General features: G+C 47.5%; 1 protein-coding gene across 2 annotated transcripts in view; it reads right to left on the bottom strand.

Annotated features, from left to right (window-relative positions):
- Positions 1 to 18,550, bottom strand: part of MORC2 (MORC family CW-type zinc finger 2) — a 98,836-nt gene that overhangs the window by 25,836 nt on the left and 54,450 nt on the right. For both annotated transcript variants that reach the window (XM_065417774.1, XM_065417773.1), the window contains exons 10-12: positions 17,903 to 17,982; positions 8,283 to 8,365; positions 7,143 to 7,228 (exon numbers count right to left, since the gene is read on the bottom strand). In XM_065417774.1, coding sequence (XP_065273846.1) covers positions 7,143 to 7,228; positions 8,283 to 8,365; positions 17,903 to 17,982 — 249 coding nt within the window. The remainder of the gene's footprint in view (positions 1 to 7,142; positions 7,229 to 8,282; positions 8,366 to 17,902; positions 17,983 to 18,550) is intronic.

Raw genomic sequence — 18,550 nt, forward strand, 5'->3', positions numbered from 1 at the left:
TTATGCGAGTATCTGCTAACAATGGCCTGCTGGTTCGAAATGCGAGCTGCAACCCCCCAGTGGAGCAGACCTTCCTCCCCAAAAGGTCTAGTCTTTTAGTGTCCTTATTTTTAAGAGGAGGGCCCCTGATGGCCCTGGAGCTCATGCTGGTTAGCTGCATCAACCACCAGGGAATTGGGGGCGGGGGGTATATAGGTGCTCGTATGCCTTTGAAGGGATAAAGTACCGCCTCTCATTTCTCTTGGCCATAGGGGACATAGAGGCTGGGGTCTGCCACAAGGTCTTTGTGGTCTTGGCAATAGTCTTTATTAATGGCAAGGCTATACGAGAGGGTCTGGAGGGGGCAAGGATGTCAACCATCGGGTCAGCGTCCTCTACCACCTTCTCTGCCTGGATTCCCAGGTTCTGGGCCACTTGTCGCAGCAGCTGTTGCAGGACCCATGTCCCCACCATGGTTTCATCTGGGGAGGATGAGGAGGAAAGTCTTGGCAATGGGCCCTACTCACTCCCCTCACTGCCCAGGGGGTCACACGGCACCCGATACTGCTGTGCCGCCAGGTCCTTGGCCTGCGGTGCTGGGGCCGCCGGAACCACGATCATCAGTGCCAATGCCGGCAGTGCCGAGACTGCAGCTGCCGGCAGTGCCGATGTCGGAAGAGTCAGTGCCAGCGCTGCAGGTGAAGGTAGGGGTGTTGGTGGCACTGCTGCCAGCGGTGATTGCAGAGGGATGAAAGATGCCGAAGACACCGAGACGGACCTGGATCTTGACCCTTGGATTTGTCCCTAGCTCTGATGATACACCCAGGGTGTCCAGAAGGGCCGAGTGGAGGGTTGCCACTGCGGTGGCCACGGCGCCGGATAAGGCTGGCGGTCACGGTGGGACCTGGACCATCTGTTCCTGGTCCTATCGAAGCAGGAGGACCAGGAGGAGCGGCGTTCTGCTGTGCCAGCCAACACTGCCACGGGACCAGTGTGGCTCCCCCACATGGGTGGACCGTGCTGGGAAGAGGCGCGCTGGAGATGGGGATCAGCACGCCATCATCGCCAGCTTGCCCCTTGAGGGGAACGGGGGCTGGGCGGTCACCAGCGATTTGTCTCTCCTCTGCGGGGAGGACAGCGCCGTGAGACGCATAAGGTCCTGAGCCGCCTTGAACACGTCTGGCCTTGAGGGGAGCTGTAGCTGCCTGCCGTGTCGGGCCAGAAAGCGATGAGGGTTCGGACTCAACTGGACTCCAGGGAGGGCAGGAGTCAACAAGACCCTAGGAGGCGGAGGAGCCGAGGTAACGTGGCCCAAATCGGATCTCCCTGCCACAGGCTCCTTGGGCTTGGAGGGGGAAGAGCAACCCCTCTCTGGCCTCTTCTTTTTCTGGGACACCGGGGATTGAGACTGGTGCCTCACAGAAGACTGTCTATGGGCAGAGCTGTGGTGGTGCCCTGACTCCTTGGGGGTCCTTCCTCGTACCGGCTTGCGCACTGTCGGCACCGGAGCACTGTGCGCCGACGAGGAGGTGCTGGGTGTGGATTCTGCCGACTCCGTGTCAGATTGTGGCCGGAGTGACGCCTCCATTAGAAGGATCTTGAGTCTTTGATCTTGGTCCTTTAAGGTCCTAGGGAGGAACCCTTTGCAAATTCTGCACTTCTCCTTCTGGTGGCTCTCCCCGAGACACCGCAGACAGGAAGAGTGCAGGTCGCTCTTAGGCATAAACTTTCCACAGTCCTCACAGAGCTTGAACCCTGGGAACCCGGGCATACCCCGGTACCAGGGAAGAGTTGTTGGGGGGGACCCCCAAAAGGAAACTTAAGAACTACTAAGACTATTAACTAACACTACAAACTATGAACACAGAGTGGACACTGCCCTAACACGCTTGCAAAGTAAAAGCAACAGTTTGTTCCAGCGAGACGTCACCAGCGGTAAGAAGGAACTAAGGGAGTGGCAGGTCGGCAGGGCCCTATATTGGGAACCATGAAGTCGCGACTCCAGGGGGTGCCCAGGCCAACCCTACAGATGCTGCTAAGTGAAAAATCTTCTGGCTAGCGCGCACACACCTGACTGGAATGGACTCAAAGAAGAAACATGGTTGCACTGATGTACCTTTGGTGCAAAATATTTAAAAGTACTTGTCTACATTTTACATAAACTATAGTTCTCTAAATTAGCTTGTAAATTACTTAGGGCCCAACGATGCAGGGTGATGAGCCACCTGTGCAATCCATACTTAGCACCTTGTAGATTTTAGACTGGTAGATCCGGATCAGGAAGAGACTGCGTGTTCCTTTGGATCTTGTACAGCACTGATTGCTATATCAGCACTTGCATCAGTAATAGTTACAGAGCATAATATATCCAATTTTTGTTTCCCAGTTTACATCAAGATTTGTAACTCTCATGTGCTTCACCCAGATTAATCATTTCATGCCTCATCTGGTGAAAAGCTAGAAGCCTTTTCTGGAGCTATTCAAATGTCTGTTCATAATCATGATTCACATTCTCTTGTTTTCTCTAAGAGTATGAAATGTGTCATGTATGTGTCAGTTCTGATGATTTGCAGTTGTTCGATGGAAGGTTATCCTATGCTGCTGAAATATTTTAGAATAAATGTCTGACAAGTTGATTTATTCAATGTCCATTCTCTTATTATTATTTGCATTAATGTGATTCTATACTCCTGGGTGTAGTCAGACTAGGAAATACGGGGATATTTTTAACTGCAGGGATCTGCTTCATGGCCCGATAGATCAAAGACACAAAATATCTCCTACAAAAACGGATCCATTAAATCCTTTTTAAGTTCACTTTCTGGAGCTTTTGGGCTGTCCTAGAACCAAGATGTCCCAGGTGGGAGGCTAAGGGTACATCTACACAACAACAACACCACCTGCAGCAGGGAGTCTCAGAGCTTGGGTCTGCTGACTTGGGCTCAGGAATGCTCTGGCTCAGGCTGGAGCTAGGGTTGTGAAACCACCCCTCCCTGGGCTTCACAACCCAAGCTCCAGGCTGAGCTGCAACATCTACACATCTATTTTTAGCACTGTAGCCCAAGCCCGGTAACCCTGAATCTGTAGACCTGGGCTCTGAGACTTGCTGCTGAGGGTTTGGGGTGCTTTGCTGTGTAGATGTACCCTAGGTAATAAAGGCAGAAGCTAGGGACAGCAATCTCTTCCTTCCTTCAGCTGCTGGGTTAGTGTGTTGTAGTCATCTCTTGGGACTCCACTGGCCCAGAGCAAAGCTGATATGGCAGCCTTTGAAAGGAATTCTTTGAAAATGTTGCTGTCTCATTAACAAAGAGGTAAGTGCACATTACTAGGATGAACATTTTTATTAACGTAACTTTGGAGATAAGGAATATCAGAAGGAGTGCCCACTTGGCTAGCAGTTGACAGACTTTATCTAGTGTTAGGTGATCATTTATTTTGTAAATTAGATCGATCTCATTGTCACATACATGCCCAGATATTTAAGAGACACAACATTCTTTAGTGGGGTAGGTTTTGATTGAACCAATTGTTGGGAGACTACCTGGAATATTTCTGTCCCAACTGATTTTTAATCCTGAGCATTTACTGAAGGAAGCCAACATTTTGAATACTGCAGGCAGAGAAGTCAGGGTTAGGACAACACAGAAACAGGTAATTCACACAAAGAGTGTTTTGGTGTTAAACTTTGCCAGTTGAACTCCTGTGACTTGAGAATTTATGCCGATGTGAGCTTCTGTGACAAAAGGAAGGGCGACAGTGCACCTCCATTGCCTGGTGCCCCTCTGGAGCTCAAAGGCAGGAGAGTTATTTCCAGTTTCTAAAAGGCTTCTGGACAAGGTATGCAGTAGTTGTCTCACTGTACAAATTTAAGGGAAAGTCTCATTTTTCACTGGGTAGTAAGCAGGTTAATGGAAGCCTCTTTCAATGTGAGCTCTCAATAGACCTCCTCCTTCTTACCTGTTACAAGGGGCCAGAGTTGGTTGACTTATCTTGCCAGACAGACAGTGGAGTTCATAATACAAAGCTTGTGGCACCTTTAAGACTAACAGAAGTATTGGAGCATAAGCTTTCGTGGATGAATGCCCACTTCTCAGTCTTGCGTCTGATGAAGTGGGCATTCATCCACGAAAGCTTATGCTCCAATACTTCTGTTAGTCTTAAAGGTGCCACAGGACCCTCTGTTGCTTTTTTACAGATTCAGACTAACACGGCTACCCCTCTGATACAATACACAGCTTATTATTAATTATTGTTGGTATTATCAATTCTGTCCCATTTGGTACATTTTTGTTGACATTTTATAAGGCTATGGGGCTGTCAGGTTGTGTTAGAGAAGGTGCATTGGGTTTAGCATATTAATGAAATCAGAACCAATGTAAGTTAACACAGTAGGAAGATGATCTAACAGGGGTTGCAGAAGTCACCTATAATTCTCTTTTTTTAAGTGAAGAGTTTATTGGGAGTCTGGGGAAGGTGTTGTTTTGTACAAAAGGATTCCCTTTACCTCCCGGGACCTTGTTCAATATCTTGCTTTCTAGACTTCTATAGTTCTTCAGTTAGGGAGAGTCCTGACCTGTTTAAAAAGTCTTTGCTTACATGGGAGCCTGGGGGGGAGGAGAGAGAGAAACAGCACATAGGGTTTTATGCTCTATTTGCAGACCTGAAGTTACTTGACAATTCACTAATTCTAGCTCCGAAATAAATTTGGCCAAATCTTTGTGTCTGGTTAATCAGGATGGGAGTTTTCAGTTTTTGTCACACACATTCATTTCCCCACCCTGTGAAACCTTTTCGGACATGTTTAGCCAGGGTTAGGCGATCTACTAGAGCTAAGTTTGTTTTTGCAATTGAGAGCTTTAATGTCTGCTTAGGTTTTACAGCCTAGGTATATATTTTTGATTTCTGCAGTTGATTTCAATATTTATTTCTTTAAAAAAATTTGATATAGGGAAGTATGATCATGTATGTTAGCTTTAAAGGTTTCCAAACTACACTCGGGGGTAAGTGCAGTGGTGCTATTTCTAAAGCTTTCTTGAATTTTAGTTCTTATAGTTTCACATTTGCGGTTTAATAGTGGGATGCTGCATTTGCAAGAGGAGTTGTTTGCTGGATGCACTAGGTGCTTTATGTCTATTAATAAGGGAGAGTAGAACATCTCCTTGGGCCCCATTCATAGGATTCTATTTTATGCAGCACTTCCATCAGAACCAAGAAATAATTAATAAGGGAAAAGAAGTTATGTACATAGGAATAGGAGGAAAACTGTCTCCCACAGGGATTTCTGCATCCCTGAAGTCACAACTCTTCTAAGATCAATTTTAAATTCAAACTATTTTCTCTCCTTCTGCTGTCTGTGGGAGAGTCTGTCTAGGTCCACATCTAGCAAAGAATTTAGGTCAGTGCTTCCCAAAGTGCAGTACCCTGGGGGGTGCAAGGGAATTTATGTGGGAGGAGGGGCAGGCAGGCAGACAGACCTCTCAATTGTTCTCAAAGTCTCACCTTTCATTTTAAATTGCTGAGTCTCTAAGCTGTTATGGTTATGAAAAAACCCTTCAAAATGTGGAGTGAGTATAACCAATTCATAGACATCTGCTTGAGTTTGCAGAAAGCCTGAAATCAACAGATTCTGGCACGGCCTACCCCAGTCATTTTATATGGGTGCTTACTCAATGACAATGATGACCATTAACAACAATGACATTTGAAGTATTTCACTGCTCATGAAAGCATGTAAGAAAGGTATATTAAGATCTATACCTGCATTTCCCAAAGTGGGAAGGGAATTAATCAGGACGTGTGCGCACAGAAGGTATACACATTAAGCAAGTCGGTTAAGGCTAACACCACCTTCTGGAGTCGCAGGGCGAATTCCATTTTCTTGAAGGAGGCTCAGCTTTTGATCTCGTCATATGAATTTGCAATGGAAAAAAGGTCAACAAAGCTCCCACTGGCATACTACTGTTTTCTTCTATGGGCTCATCTACAGTAGCAAAACTACCAAGATGAATCGTGTTATAAGACAACAGTCACCCAATCCTGCCGTGACATGTTATTGAGGCCAGGTCTACACCTGTGAATTAAAACGGACATTGCTATATCACTCACACCGTAGTTAGGTCACTCATTCCCACTGTAGATTTTGTTAGTTTGACAAAAGAATTCTTCAGTCAACCTAGCTACTGCCTCCCAGAGAAATGGATAAACTACATTGATGGAAAAATGCCTTCAGTCAAAGCAGGAAGCTTCTACACAATGGCGCTACAATGGCATAGCCGCAGTGCCATAGCTGTGCCACTGTAGTGTGGAGACAGCCTGAGTCCTATTACAGACCTAGTGCCACCACTGGGTAGCGTGGTTATAGTATGATTTGGTCCCATCCACTCAGGCAAAGCCAAATCATGCTGGAATGGCTATTGCATTAGATTGCAACCCCCTGATCATGCTAGTGCAGCCCTAACCTCATCTTCTGGTAGTAAAGGAAGTCTTCAGGACATAACAGAAGTATCATCTTTGTGAGTTTCCAGCACACAATATCCCCAAGAGAGCACGGAACCCCCCATTTACCTCAATGGGAGAGAACTTAATTATCAACACTTAGGATGACCTCTCCGGTACTCATAATACTGAAAACGTCCAGCTAATGTGCTTATCCAGAATGGCTTTATGGACCCCTCAGGTCCGGACTTTGCATTCATTTGAAATGATGTTTTATGGGGATACGCAGGCCAGTGTTGTCTAAACAAACAGTCCCTATTCCTTTCACTGCTGGACAATTACGTTGCTTGGTATCAACATTAAATTGCCCATCCCAAGAGATTACTATATGGATTACAAAACAGTGTGGATTTCTATAAAACCAGGCTCGCAAATCATAACAAATACATTTTAGCAAGTTCAGTAAGGAAGAGGGGCATGGGGAGCCCCAAGCTATCAGAACAGCAAACTCCTCTCAACAAGGTCACCTTGCAAGGTCAAAGGTGCAAAGCTCTGGTTACCCTCACCTACATGGGCATCAGAGTAGCACTGGATATGTTCCGCCAACAAGGCCAATTGGGTGGTCCCTTGGGATGAGGCAAGATAACAGAGGGACACCTGCTACAGCCTGAGAGGACTACGGCGTAACAGCTCGGGACAACTGAAGCCCCAAGTGGCTTTGTACTCACCGCTGCTTTGCCTCCTTGATCCGCCGCTTGACATCAGCCTCTCTACGCATGGTTATGGCTGTGTTCTGGACTTGCCGTAGAGTCACCTGCAGACATGAAGCATCTCTCAGTAAAACCAAAATTAAACATTTCTGTGGCATCTCTCCTTCCAAGGATCCAATAGCATTTTACAGACTTAGACACAGAAATCTTCTCACTAGCCACAGTAAACAATGAAAACAGCTACCTTTGGGGTGAAGCACAATTGTTTAACCACCCTCAGCAACATTACACAACAGATTAGAAGAGGAAACAAAGAATCCTGTATCCAACTGAAATAGTAGGGGGAATTTAGGAAGGCAAAATGGAATTTGGCTAAGACACTGGGACTAATACACCAACACAGTGCTGTGGATTAAGGAACGTCGTTTTACAGTACTTCTCACGAAAAATCCAAGTAACCTCTAGTAGTAGGTTGATGCATTTTTAATACTGAGTGCCACCTTACTGATCGCCTGGTATTTCCTTGAAAGTCTCTCATCCAAGTACTGACTGGCCTAGCCTTGCTTAGCTTAGCTTTCAGCGCTGGCATGAGTGTTGCACAAGGTGCAGCTTCAGAGGAATACCGCTTATGAGAAAAGAAAAAAAATTCTAGCTACGAAGAGGGGAAAGTTAGGACCAAACTGCAAGCTCAACAGGAGAGTGGAAGCCATAGAAACATCTGGAATTTTACTACTATTCAGGCTTTCTTCACATTCCTCCACTCTCTTCTTTAGAGCAAAGGCACTGAACAAAGGACCTTTACAATCAAGCTGACCAGCACCCTACACTGACACTCTGGCAGAGTCTCGCCTGCCCACTGCACATACATCCTGGGGTACTTCACCCCATGCAGAAGCAATGCTCACATGACTCCCTCAACTGAGTGGAAACAACACACTGTCAAACCCTGCAAAATGTAGGCACATCTGTTGAGGAACCCAGACATTAAGGATGCCTGGGAAGACTGAGCACAGAATCAGCACAATAGCATCTCCACAGGAATGGCCACCTGTCCACACTGAAACACCGGTTAGTACTTGGTAATACCAACCCCACTTAGCTCAGGGAGGGGTGGCTCTGAACCCTCAGCAAACAGGCAGAGAAATGCAGACGTCTCACCCTGGAGTCTCGTGTGAGATCCCCGCCCAGGCGAAGTTCTAGTGCACGGGCTTTACTCTCGGCCTCTCGAGCCTTCTCCTCCGCTGGAAGATATACAAAGAAGTAATATTAATATTTAATACTCAAGAATGTGCCACCAGCATGCATGGCACTTCCCAGAAATATAGATCCCAGAGAGCTTACAGTCTACATCTGACTAATACAGGCAAGGGAGAGATGACAAGCTGACATAAGAAGGTACACAAGAAAATCTTGGACATGAGAGGTCAGACTACCAAATGTGAGCCTAAGGCTGGGCAAATGAGGAGAAGCTAGTGCTAGAACCGAGGAGAGTGGAGGAAAGCCAGCCACCAGTGAGTCGGAAGGAGATCTCCAAGCAGACACAAGGGTGTTGTGGGCACTGGGAGTGAGTGCAAGAAGTAGAAAGAATAAAAGGCACAACAGCACAAGTAGGAGTCAAAGGGAGCATCAAGGTGTGAAGGATGGCAGAGAGCAGGTGAGTAGGGAGAGAAGGACTGAGAGGCAGAACTGTGCAATGCTGTGAAAGCAAAGAGAGTTTAAACTTGATGTGGAAAGAGGCAAGAAGTTAGTGAAGGGACTTGAGTTGTGTGTGGGGGGGGGGCATAGTGGGGTGGAAAAAGGTTACTGTAACAGTAATTTCTTAGAAAGGCTGAAGAGGGGAGAATCTTGGAGGAATTAAGTGAATTTTGCCTGGAAAGGCTCAAATTTGTTTTACGTACAAAGCACAAGGAACCCAATAGCATGAAGATTAATCTAAAATAGCAATCTGAGCATTTTTGTCCTTAATTGCCAGCGTCTTCATGCACACTCACATCTACATAAAAACCCATTTGGTAGCCTGAGACACTCAATTGTGAGAGGAGTGAAAGAGACAGGATGGTTCCTGACTCTAGCTGGTGGCATCAAAATTCAGACCACCTACTGGTCTATCTACTTGACACTCCAACCAAAGCCACAGCTATCTCTATGCATACCTCAGTTAGAAAAATGAGAAGTTACTTATCTTGTACAATAGGAGGAGATCTTTAAGATGTGCTGTCCATATGCATATTCCACTAATGGATGCACATGCACTCCATGTGCTGCAGTTTGTAGTCTTTTGGCCAGCAGTGTCTGTATGGTGCAAATGTGCCAAGCGTCATCTCATGCTTCATGTCGAAGGCATACAAGGGCAGAGCAAGCCAACTGCCACTCAATTTCCTCTCAACTGCAGAATCCAGGTGTAAGGACTTTGACGTAGAGTGAACGGAAGGCAGGCAGTGGAACATGCATACGGACAAAACATCCTGAAGAACTCAAATTACTACAAGGTAAGTAACTTGTCATTCTCAGGTGCTTGTCCATATACACATGCGACTAATGGTGACTTCCAAGCAGTGATCCTGTGCCATGGAGCTTGGAGTCTTCAATAAAACAAGGACTGCAGCACCGCTTCACCAAAGGCAACATCGGACCTGGAGGGATTCGGCCCGTGCAGAATGTTTTGTGAATGTGTGAACCAACATCCAAGTTGCCCATGCAGATGTCAGAGATAAGCACATTCCTAGGTGATTCTTCTTGAGCCATAGTTGAATGAGCCTTGAGTGTAGTAAGTAGGTCTACTTTGGCCAGCTTGTAGCAGGCTTTGACCCAGAGATCCAGTTTGACAATCTTTGCATTGATACAATTGAGACATTCATGCTCTCTGCAGTGCAGATGAACAGTCTGGGTGAGGAACTGAATGGTTTTGTCCTCTGGAAGTAGAAGGCCAAGGCCAAAGCTTTCCTTACTTCCAAGGTGTCAAGTGTCACCTCCATCCTTGATGTATGAGGGTTAGGAAAGAACACCAGTGGTGGATTTGCTGGTTTAAGTAGAATTCCATGGCCACCTTAGGTAGAAATTTGGGATGGTGTTCTCAGAGATACCTTGTCCAGATAAAGGAGATGGAGAATGTGTGGGGTTGGGGTTGAGCCATCAGTGCCTAGATCTCACACCAACCCTTTTCACCAAAATAATGGCAATCAGAAATGTTGTCTTTGTATACAAGTGTAATAGAGAGCAGGTTGCCACTGGTTTGAAGGATGTGCCCATGAGAGCTGAAAGTTCTGGATTAAGATCCCATGGGGAAACACGTTCCCTAACTGGTGAAAATACCTTAGTCAGCCACTTAAAAAACTTAATTAGTCAGACAGGAAAAGACTCTGGTTGAAACCGCTATGAAATGTACCCTGGCCGAGTTCAAGGACAGGCTGTTCTGTTTCAGCTCCAGTAGATAATCCAGGATTTGAGTGTGATAAGACTGCCCCTCCTAAGGTGCCCTCCAGCAGCAGGTTGAGGCAGAACAGGCATGCCTGCCTCAGTTTCCCTCCTTCAGAGTCACCAGTGACTCTGCTCAGGCTTTCTTGACTCGGTAATACCCTCCTTAGGGATAGTTTATTACAAAAACATAGTTCAAATGAGCCATAACAAAAATCCCAAACCATCAATTCCTCTCTCACAGAGCATACAGTCCTTAAAAGCCCACACTTTCAGGAAGGAGCTCCTGCTGGAGAATAGCAAGGAAGCACTCCCAGTATCTTCCACTATACACCAGGTCTTTTATTGCTCTTCTCCTTTACCAGGACAGCCACCCCAGCCCTTCCAGGTGGAGTGTGTCACACCACTCTTCCCAGCAGAAACTGCCCCCTCTCCACTAGGAGAGCTTCAGTACTCTCTGGCCCTCTGGCTCCAGCCGCTCCACTGCTCTCCTCTCTTCAGCCCTCTTGGGCCCTTGGCTCTGGCTCTCCAGCTTAAAAGCCAGCAGCAGGCAAATCCCTCTGCTACTCTCCTGCCTTCAGCCCTGGCTCTCTGGCTTCAGGATCAGTCGTCAAACCCCTCTTTGCTACTCTCCTGCTTTCAGATACCCTCTGCTTCCTTCAGGGACCTTCTGCAATCTCCTGGTCTCAGGCAGCCATCACCTGCCAAAACGCTCACTCCCATACAGCTCTCGCCTGGTGCTCTAAGGTAGCTCTGCCTCACCAGGAATCTTCCCCCTCTAGGGCCCAGTTACCCTCTTTTACACACCAACTGGAGTGAGCAGATGAATCAGAGGCGCACTGGACTTGTTCCCTCTCAAACGAGCAGTCACTCTAACACAGAGGCACAGAAGAGTGATGAGAAATGATCGATTTTCACTGGCATCAGTGAGAAAACATCATCCATTTTGTCAGGTAAGTTTGTCTCAGTCTTTTCTGCTATTCATGAGAACATTTCTGACTGGAGAAGAACAGGCATACTCTATAGCCAACATCCATTGAGGCCCGAGGTTGTGAGATGGAAGGATCTCAGTTCTGGATGCAGGATCTCTCCCATGGTTTGCAACACCAGAACCAGAAGCAGAGGTAAAGTCTTGGGCTGAACAGCTGATAGCGTCAGGAGGCCTAGGAACCAGAATCATCTTGGCCATGTTGGGGCTGTCAAGTGCAACCTGGCTGAGTCCTAGCTGACCTTTGGAGCAACCTGGGAATCACAGGGCCCAGAGGATAGGCATGTATCAAGGCTCCCAACCACTGGATTAGGAATGTATCTGCTAGGGAATTTGGCTTTATTTTCCCCTGGAGCAGAACATCCAACTCTTTTTGCCATCTTGTGTTGTGAACAGGTCTCCTAGGAGGTGATCCCAATGTGCGAAGATGTTCTGAACAATGGAATTCTTCAGCTTCCATTGTGATTGGGAGAGAAGTGTCTGCTCACGTTGTCTGCCAAGATGTTCTGCAGATCTGGTCAGCTAAACACTTACAGGAAAATTGATGCCTGATACACCAGTTCCATAGTCTGACAGCTTCTTGGCAGAGCGGGGAAGACCTCACACTGACCTGTTCAAAGTAGAACATGGTGATCATGTTGTCTGTCATTATTTGGACTGTCTGCCCTTTGATATGATGGAGAAAGGACTCAAAAGCCTTGTGCATGGCTCTGAATTCCAGGAGGCTGATGTGTATCCTTGCTTCTCTTGTAGTCCAGCCTTGTACCCAAAGGTCTTTCATATGTGTTCCCCATACCATAAGTGATGCTTCTGTCACCATAATACAAACACTCCCCGACTTACGCAAGTGTTCCGTTCCGGAACACCTTGCGTAACTCGAATTTTGCGTAAGTCGGAAACGTATCTCCGACCATTAAACAAAAACAAAACCCTCCTATTTCTAGCTTACAGAACTTTTTCCTTAAGTCCGGATTTGCGTAGGTCGGGTTTACGTAACTCGGAGAGCGTCTGTATGGGATGGAAAAGCAGCTAGAAGGGGGCAGGCATCTACTAGATCCTGCCACCTTCTCTGAGATGACAGTATTAGAGAGAGTACACAAAGAGACGTCAAGATGTCTGGTGGGCATACAGACCAGCCTGAACCAACCCTGCATGCAGTGAAACTGAAGTGTGGTATGCAGCGTCACAAAGGTACAGGAGGCCATGTGACCTAGATGGGCAAGACATATCCTTACTGTGGTAAGTCTGATTCCAAGTCAACAGATTCCAAGGTTGACAGATTCTCAAATCTGTGCTGGGGAAGGCAGGCCATGGATTTGGTGGACTTGAGGATGACCCCGACGAATATGATTCTCTGGATTGGACTCAAGTTCGATTTCTGTATGTTGACTTTCAGGCCTAGTGTGTGGAACAGACTGAATGTGAGGCCGATGATTCCGAGTCTGATAAGATTGCTCTCAAACCAGCCAATTGCCCGGGTAGGGTTATACCACGATACCGCTTTTTCTTAAGTATGCCTCTACTGTTGTTAGTGCTTGGGTGAATGTTCTGGAGAGATTGAGAGTCCGAAGGATAGCACATGGTGCTCGTGGCCCACCATGAACCTCATGTACTTCCTATGCTGTGGAATAATTAATAGGTGATATGTAGTGGGGTGGTCACCCGCTCCTGCCTTAAAAGGCTTAAATCAGCCATGGGAGAGGGCTGAGGCTGCAAGAGGGCTGCTGCTAGGAAAAGCAGCAAGCCTCGTCTGATTGAGGAACCAGCCACAAATGTGGCCACGTCCCAATCAGGGCCCAGCTGGCCCTTATAAGAGGGCAGTGGGCCAGGAGCACACAGACAGTCTCTCTCTAGCGGTAGAGAGGGAAGGGCCTGGCTGCCTGGAAGCTGAGAGGGTACCAAGACTGGAGCAGGGCTGGGGGAAGGCCAGAGGAGCTGGGGAGCTCCGGCCTAGAAATAGGGTTACCATATTTAAAAATATAAAAAAAAAAGAGGACACTCCACAGGGCCCTAGCCCCACCCCCGCCCCACCCCCGCCCCCTCCCCTGGGTGCCCGCATTCCCCCTCCTCCCTCCCAGCCACGTGAAACAGCTGCCCGAGCGCTACCGGCTTCAGGCAGCCCCCAGACCTCCGGACCCTGCACCCCCGGCCGGGAACTTCCCCTCCCAGGCTCCGGCGGCGGCTGCTGCGTGCTGCTCCCTGACTCCTCAGCTCTGTAAGAGCCGAGCTGCCCGAGCGCTACCAGCTTCGGGCAGCCCCCTTGCCTCCGGACCCTGCGCCCCCGAAGCGGAAGTGCCCGGCCGGCGGTGCAGAGTCTGGAGGCAAGGAGGCTGCCCGAAGCCAGTAGCGCTCGGGCAGCTCAGCTCTTAGAGCCGAGGAGTCAGGGAGCACAGCAGCTGCCGAAGCCCGCTCTAAGGTAAGCCAGGGATGCCGGAAGCTGGGAGTATTTTTCCCGGACATGTTCGGCTTTTTGGAAATTCCCCCTGGACGGGGGTTTGATTACCAAAAAGCCGGACATGTCCGGGAAAAACTGGACATATGGTAACCCTACTAGAAATCCCCCAGGCTGCAAGGCCTTGTTAAAGGCTAGAAAAAAGTACTGTGGGGCAGGGCTGGGGGAAGGCCCGAGGAGCTGGGGAGCTCCGGCCTAGAAATCCCCCAGGCTGCAGGCCTTGTTAAAGGCCAAAGAAGGGTACTGGGGTTGCAGAGGGCAGCCCAAGGGCAGGCAGAGGCAGCAGGTCCAAAAAAACCCTTGCCTATGAGGCTCTGTGAATTTTAGGAAGACAATGTTGAGGACCCACATGGGAATTGGCTCTCTAACTGAAGGGAGATATGAAGGAGGCTCTTAAGGTATTTTGTTACTGTCGGATGTGAAAATAGTACGACTCCACTGGAGTGACACACACCAATATTGCTGCAAGGTGAACCATGAGAGAGTTAAATGCTAGCCCAGCATATTTCATGTGCAGTTTGTAGTCAAACATTTTCAATATCAGAACCTCTACTGTTGGGTAAAATCTGTTTATTACCTGTTTTATGTAATGTCCATCTTGGATTTGTAAAAGGACAGCTAAGCCTCCATCTTGGATACCCCTCTCCTCAGATGATTTAGTGCCCTTTCACAAATCAAGGAGGGGAAAGATCAGGGCAGTTAGTCATGTGACAGCCATAATCTGCCTAGCAACTGCAGGTTATTTAGTGAGTGACAAGCCTATCACTCAAGGCTGTCCATCTGAGTGGCAGCCAGAGTCCCACACAGTTCAGCTAGCTGCCAGGAGCCCCAGAGGGACCAGGACTCATAGGAGTTTGGATTCTTGGTTTCTATTAACATACTTGCACTCAACTGCTACACAACATTAGTGAGCGCATACTTGCACTGGACTACGAGGTCAAGCAGAGACTGCGTGGGCAAGCACTGAAGACCTACCTGAGGGAGAAGTTCTGCCCAGAGGACCTGTCCAGAGGGAGAAGAATACCCAGTTCCTGAGTTCCTGTTTGGTGTCCAGCGCCCCTGATTTTCACCGCTATCCCTGTCGGTAGCCTGAGTGTTTGTCATTGTGTCCCTGTCTTCAGGATATGGTATTGTAATACCCACTGCAGTTTTCCTCTCTTTTACATCCATAGGTTAAGGGGGGTTAAGGGCTCTGAGCTTCACGCTCTGGTAACTGTTAACAACCGAGTGTGTCTTGCTTATGTTGTTTATTGTCTGAAGGGGTCCTTGTTTAGTTTACTGACTAGTGACATAATAAATGTGTGTGTGTTACATCTTATTCTGCCTCTGTCTTAATAAATCACCCGATGATAGATGCGGGAGGGGGTGGGATCTGCAGACAGCCCAATCTTCTGATCTGCGTAGACAATAGTTAAAGTGTTTTGGGCTAACACTACTGGGTCCAGATTGTGTTGGGCTGCCTATAAGGACATTTCCCTCCCACCCGCACATTTTGACGAGTAGGTCTGTCTAGCAAAAGGTTTTATGCTTAGCCCGAAAATTTCCTGAACCTGCAGAGAGCAGTCTGTCAGTAGTGCTCAACCAGCCAACATTCAAGGCATCAGGTGCAATGACTGCAGATCTGACCTTGCTTCTGAGACATTATGTCTGGGCAGAATGGGAGGTGTACGTGAAGCTGCCTGGACATCTGCAATGGTCTTGTCAGTCAGCCAAACTGTCTCAGCCAGTAAGAGGTTATTGGGTAACAGAAGTTCATAGCCTTATCCAGTCTCATCTGTGGGGACCAAGGGATGCAGTAGAGAAGGATATCAGTCCTTGAGATCAACCAAGGAGAAAGGTATCTGGTAAAGACCCAGGGCTCAGACCCCTCCTGGAGCAGAAGTATGAGCATTTGGTGTTTTCCTCTGTGGCAAACAGGTCTATTATGGGAGTCCCCACTGATGGAATACCAGCTCTAGGCCTGACTGCTTGAGCAGACTTGCAGTAACCAGCCATAAGTGGCTGCAGCAGAAGTCTGCTAGGTAACTGCTGATCCCTGGAATATGCACAGCCAATGTGGTTACCCTGTGTTTATGATAGCATATCCAAAATCTGATGACTTCCTAACAGAGAGGGGATGACCACTGGATAGGGACTGGATGAGGCTGGCTTGTTCACTACCAGGACTTTGGAGCTCTTCTCCTCTGGGTCTGAAAAGACTTTCATGGATTGGTACAAGAGAAGGCGCTTCAACCTTGCATCTCACAGGCCCTTGCAGAGAATGATAAGCACACCAAACATATCTGTATATGAGACTCTCCTACACATCTGTATAAGAGACATCTACTATGTCCATCTTTCAGAGGTATGAGTCCATCACGGATTGGATAGGGCTTGAAGCCTGCAGATTTCGAGACCACCATGTTAAGAAGCACTGTATGAGAGGGTCTGACCATCACTACTCAGTCTAGATGAGCCAACATAGATCACAGTGGTCATGTCAAAGGATCAGAAGAGTTCTGTAGAAGATTTTTGAGACAATTTAGCCAAAACTAGGAATCATCGGGTTGGACACTCACCAGATTAAGACCTGCTGCCACAGGTGGTAAGAGGGAACTGAGGATGAGTCCCTTCCATGGGAGAATAAGGTGGTACAGGGCTCATACACAGCTTTGGCGGACACTGCTAATCAAAAAACCCTCCAGTCTCACGAACATGGGCACTGCCAGTAGGATCCACACTGACACATACCTGAAGAACTCACTTTATTCATTTCTGTTAGTTTTCAAAGGTATCTTTGCATACATATAGAGAGGGGAGGTAAATGCTTCTCAACATAGCATTATGAATTTGTTCAACTGACCAAACCTAAGGTCATCCTGTACTGTCAGATTCAAATGCAGATTCCTCCACTGGACATTTCACCTTCTCCTCAGAGAGGAGCAAGAAATCTTTATTCTTATTGCTAGATTTGGTTTTGCTCTCCGTGAAGGAGTAAGAAGAGGGTATAGAATGACAAGGTGGGGAGAACCAAGATGAGTGTCCCACTCTGTAAAGTGAGAAGGGGACCCCTCTGCAGACACTTCCAGAGTAATTTCTAGAACCAGACTAGCTGAAACAATAAAAAGAAGTCTCCTTGCGAGTGACTGCTCCTTTAAGGTGCGGGACGTGAGGGAATAACAGAAACAAGAGGTTCCATGGCACTGAAAGAAGAGAGCAGCAGAACAGGGGAAACAAGGAGGAAGCTGCTACTTGGCTCCAAAAGGAGTAATGGAGGAGAGGGAAGACATACACAAATGTTTGGTAATTCAAGAAAAGGGAGAGAAAACAAAAGATGGTGCCAGAGAAAATGAAAGAGAAGGATGAAAAGAAAACTAAAGTTCCAATGGAAACATGATTGATTCATCACCACCTCCATTTTCTCCTCACTCTTAGACTTAGTGACTGCTTGTCAGAGCCCCCCTGCCCCACTCCCAATCTCTGCCAGATATGGGGGCACATTTATCCCTGTATGGAGACAAACTTCCCAGGAGGGAACAAAGTAATCAGCTCCAGGGAAAGGAGAAGCAAGTAAGGAAAACTAAGGTAATGATTTCTGTGTGGGGAGTTGGGGATAATGGTCCCTTGGGATAATACATGCACAGGTTAGACAATTAGTGTCAGAAAGAGGAGAAAGAGTTTGTGTGCTTAAGGAAAGTATTATTTTCTGGATCTCTGAGCTCCATATAGAATGCTCACAGAAGGAATCATCTGGGAAGCTAGTTCTGTGCAACAGAGGGAAAAGGCTAGGCTTATCCATATGACCATCATACACGTACAGGCAGGGCACCTGAGCAATCATGGTGTTCACGACAACGGTTGCCATTACAGGGCAAGTCAGAGGGGCAAGCCTGGCTTCACCATTCCTGCACTAATGCAGGACCCATGCACACACCCAGGACCCACCTATCCGAGCCATGTGCTCCGCTTTCTTCACCTCTTGCTCCGCACGGGTCTTGAAGCGGTTTGAAGTGTATTTATACATCCTGTGATGAACAGAATGTATTTATTAGTGATTCCATCAGCCAGCTCAGGCACAACTATACAAAGGCTGCATGTAGCAGGAATGGCAAAACCGTCCACAGGTTATGCAATGTGCCAGAGGCCACCATCAGCCTTAATAACCATCTTGTCCAGAGACTAATGGTCCCCACATTCCATTCTCCTCACCAAAAGAGAGACCCTTCATCCAGCCATTCCCTCACCCAACCCGGAGCCTCCTGACCAAGATATGCTGATCTCTCAAGCAGTCCTCCCCCCAAAGTCTGCATTGCATATGCTATCATATCATATTTAAAGTAGAAGTGGACAAACATTGTGAAGATGGAGGTTTGGGAACCTCAAACAAATTTCTGACCTGGCAAAAACAGAATTTGTGAGCTTCATTTCTTGTCATTTAAATCCATCCCATTTGGGCACAGGACTGGGAAAAGGGTTCTATTCTTAGTTCTCCCACTGAGTCACTTTGTGACCTGCAAAAATCTCGAAGGAATCCATTTTCAAAATTAGTCACGGATTTTTGGCTTTTAACTTGATACACCTCGGGTCTGGTTT

Source organism: Emys orbicularis, chromosome 16 (genome assembly GCF_028017835.1).
Source record: "Emys orbicularis isolate rEmyOrb1 chromosome 16, rEmyOrb1.hap1, whole genome shotgun sequence".
In the NCBI taxonomy this organism is placed as follows: Eukaryota; Metazoa; Chordata; order Testudines; family Emydidae; genus Emys; species Emys orbicularis.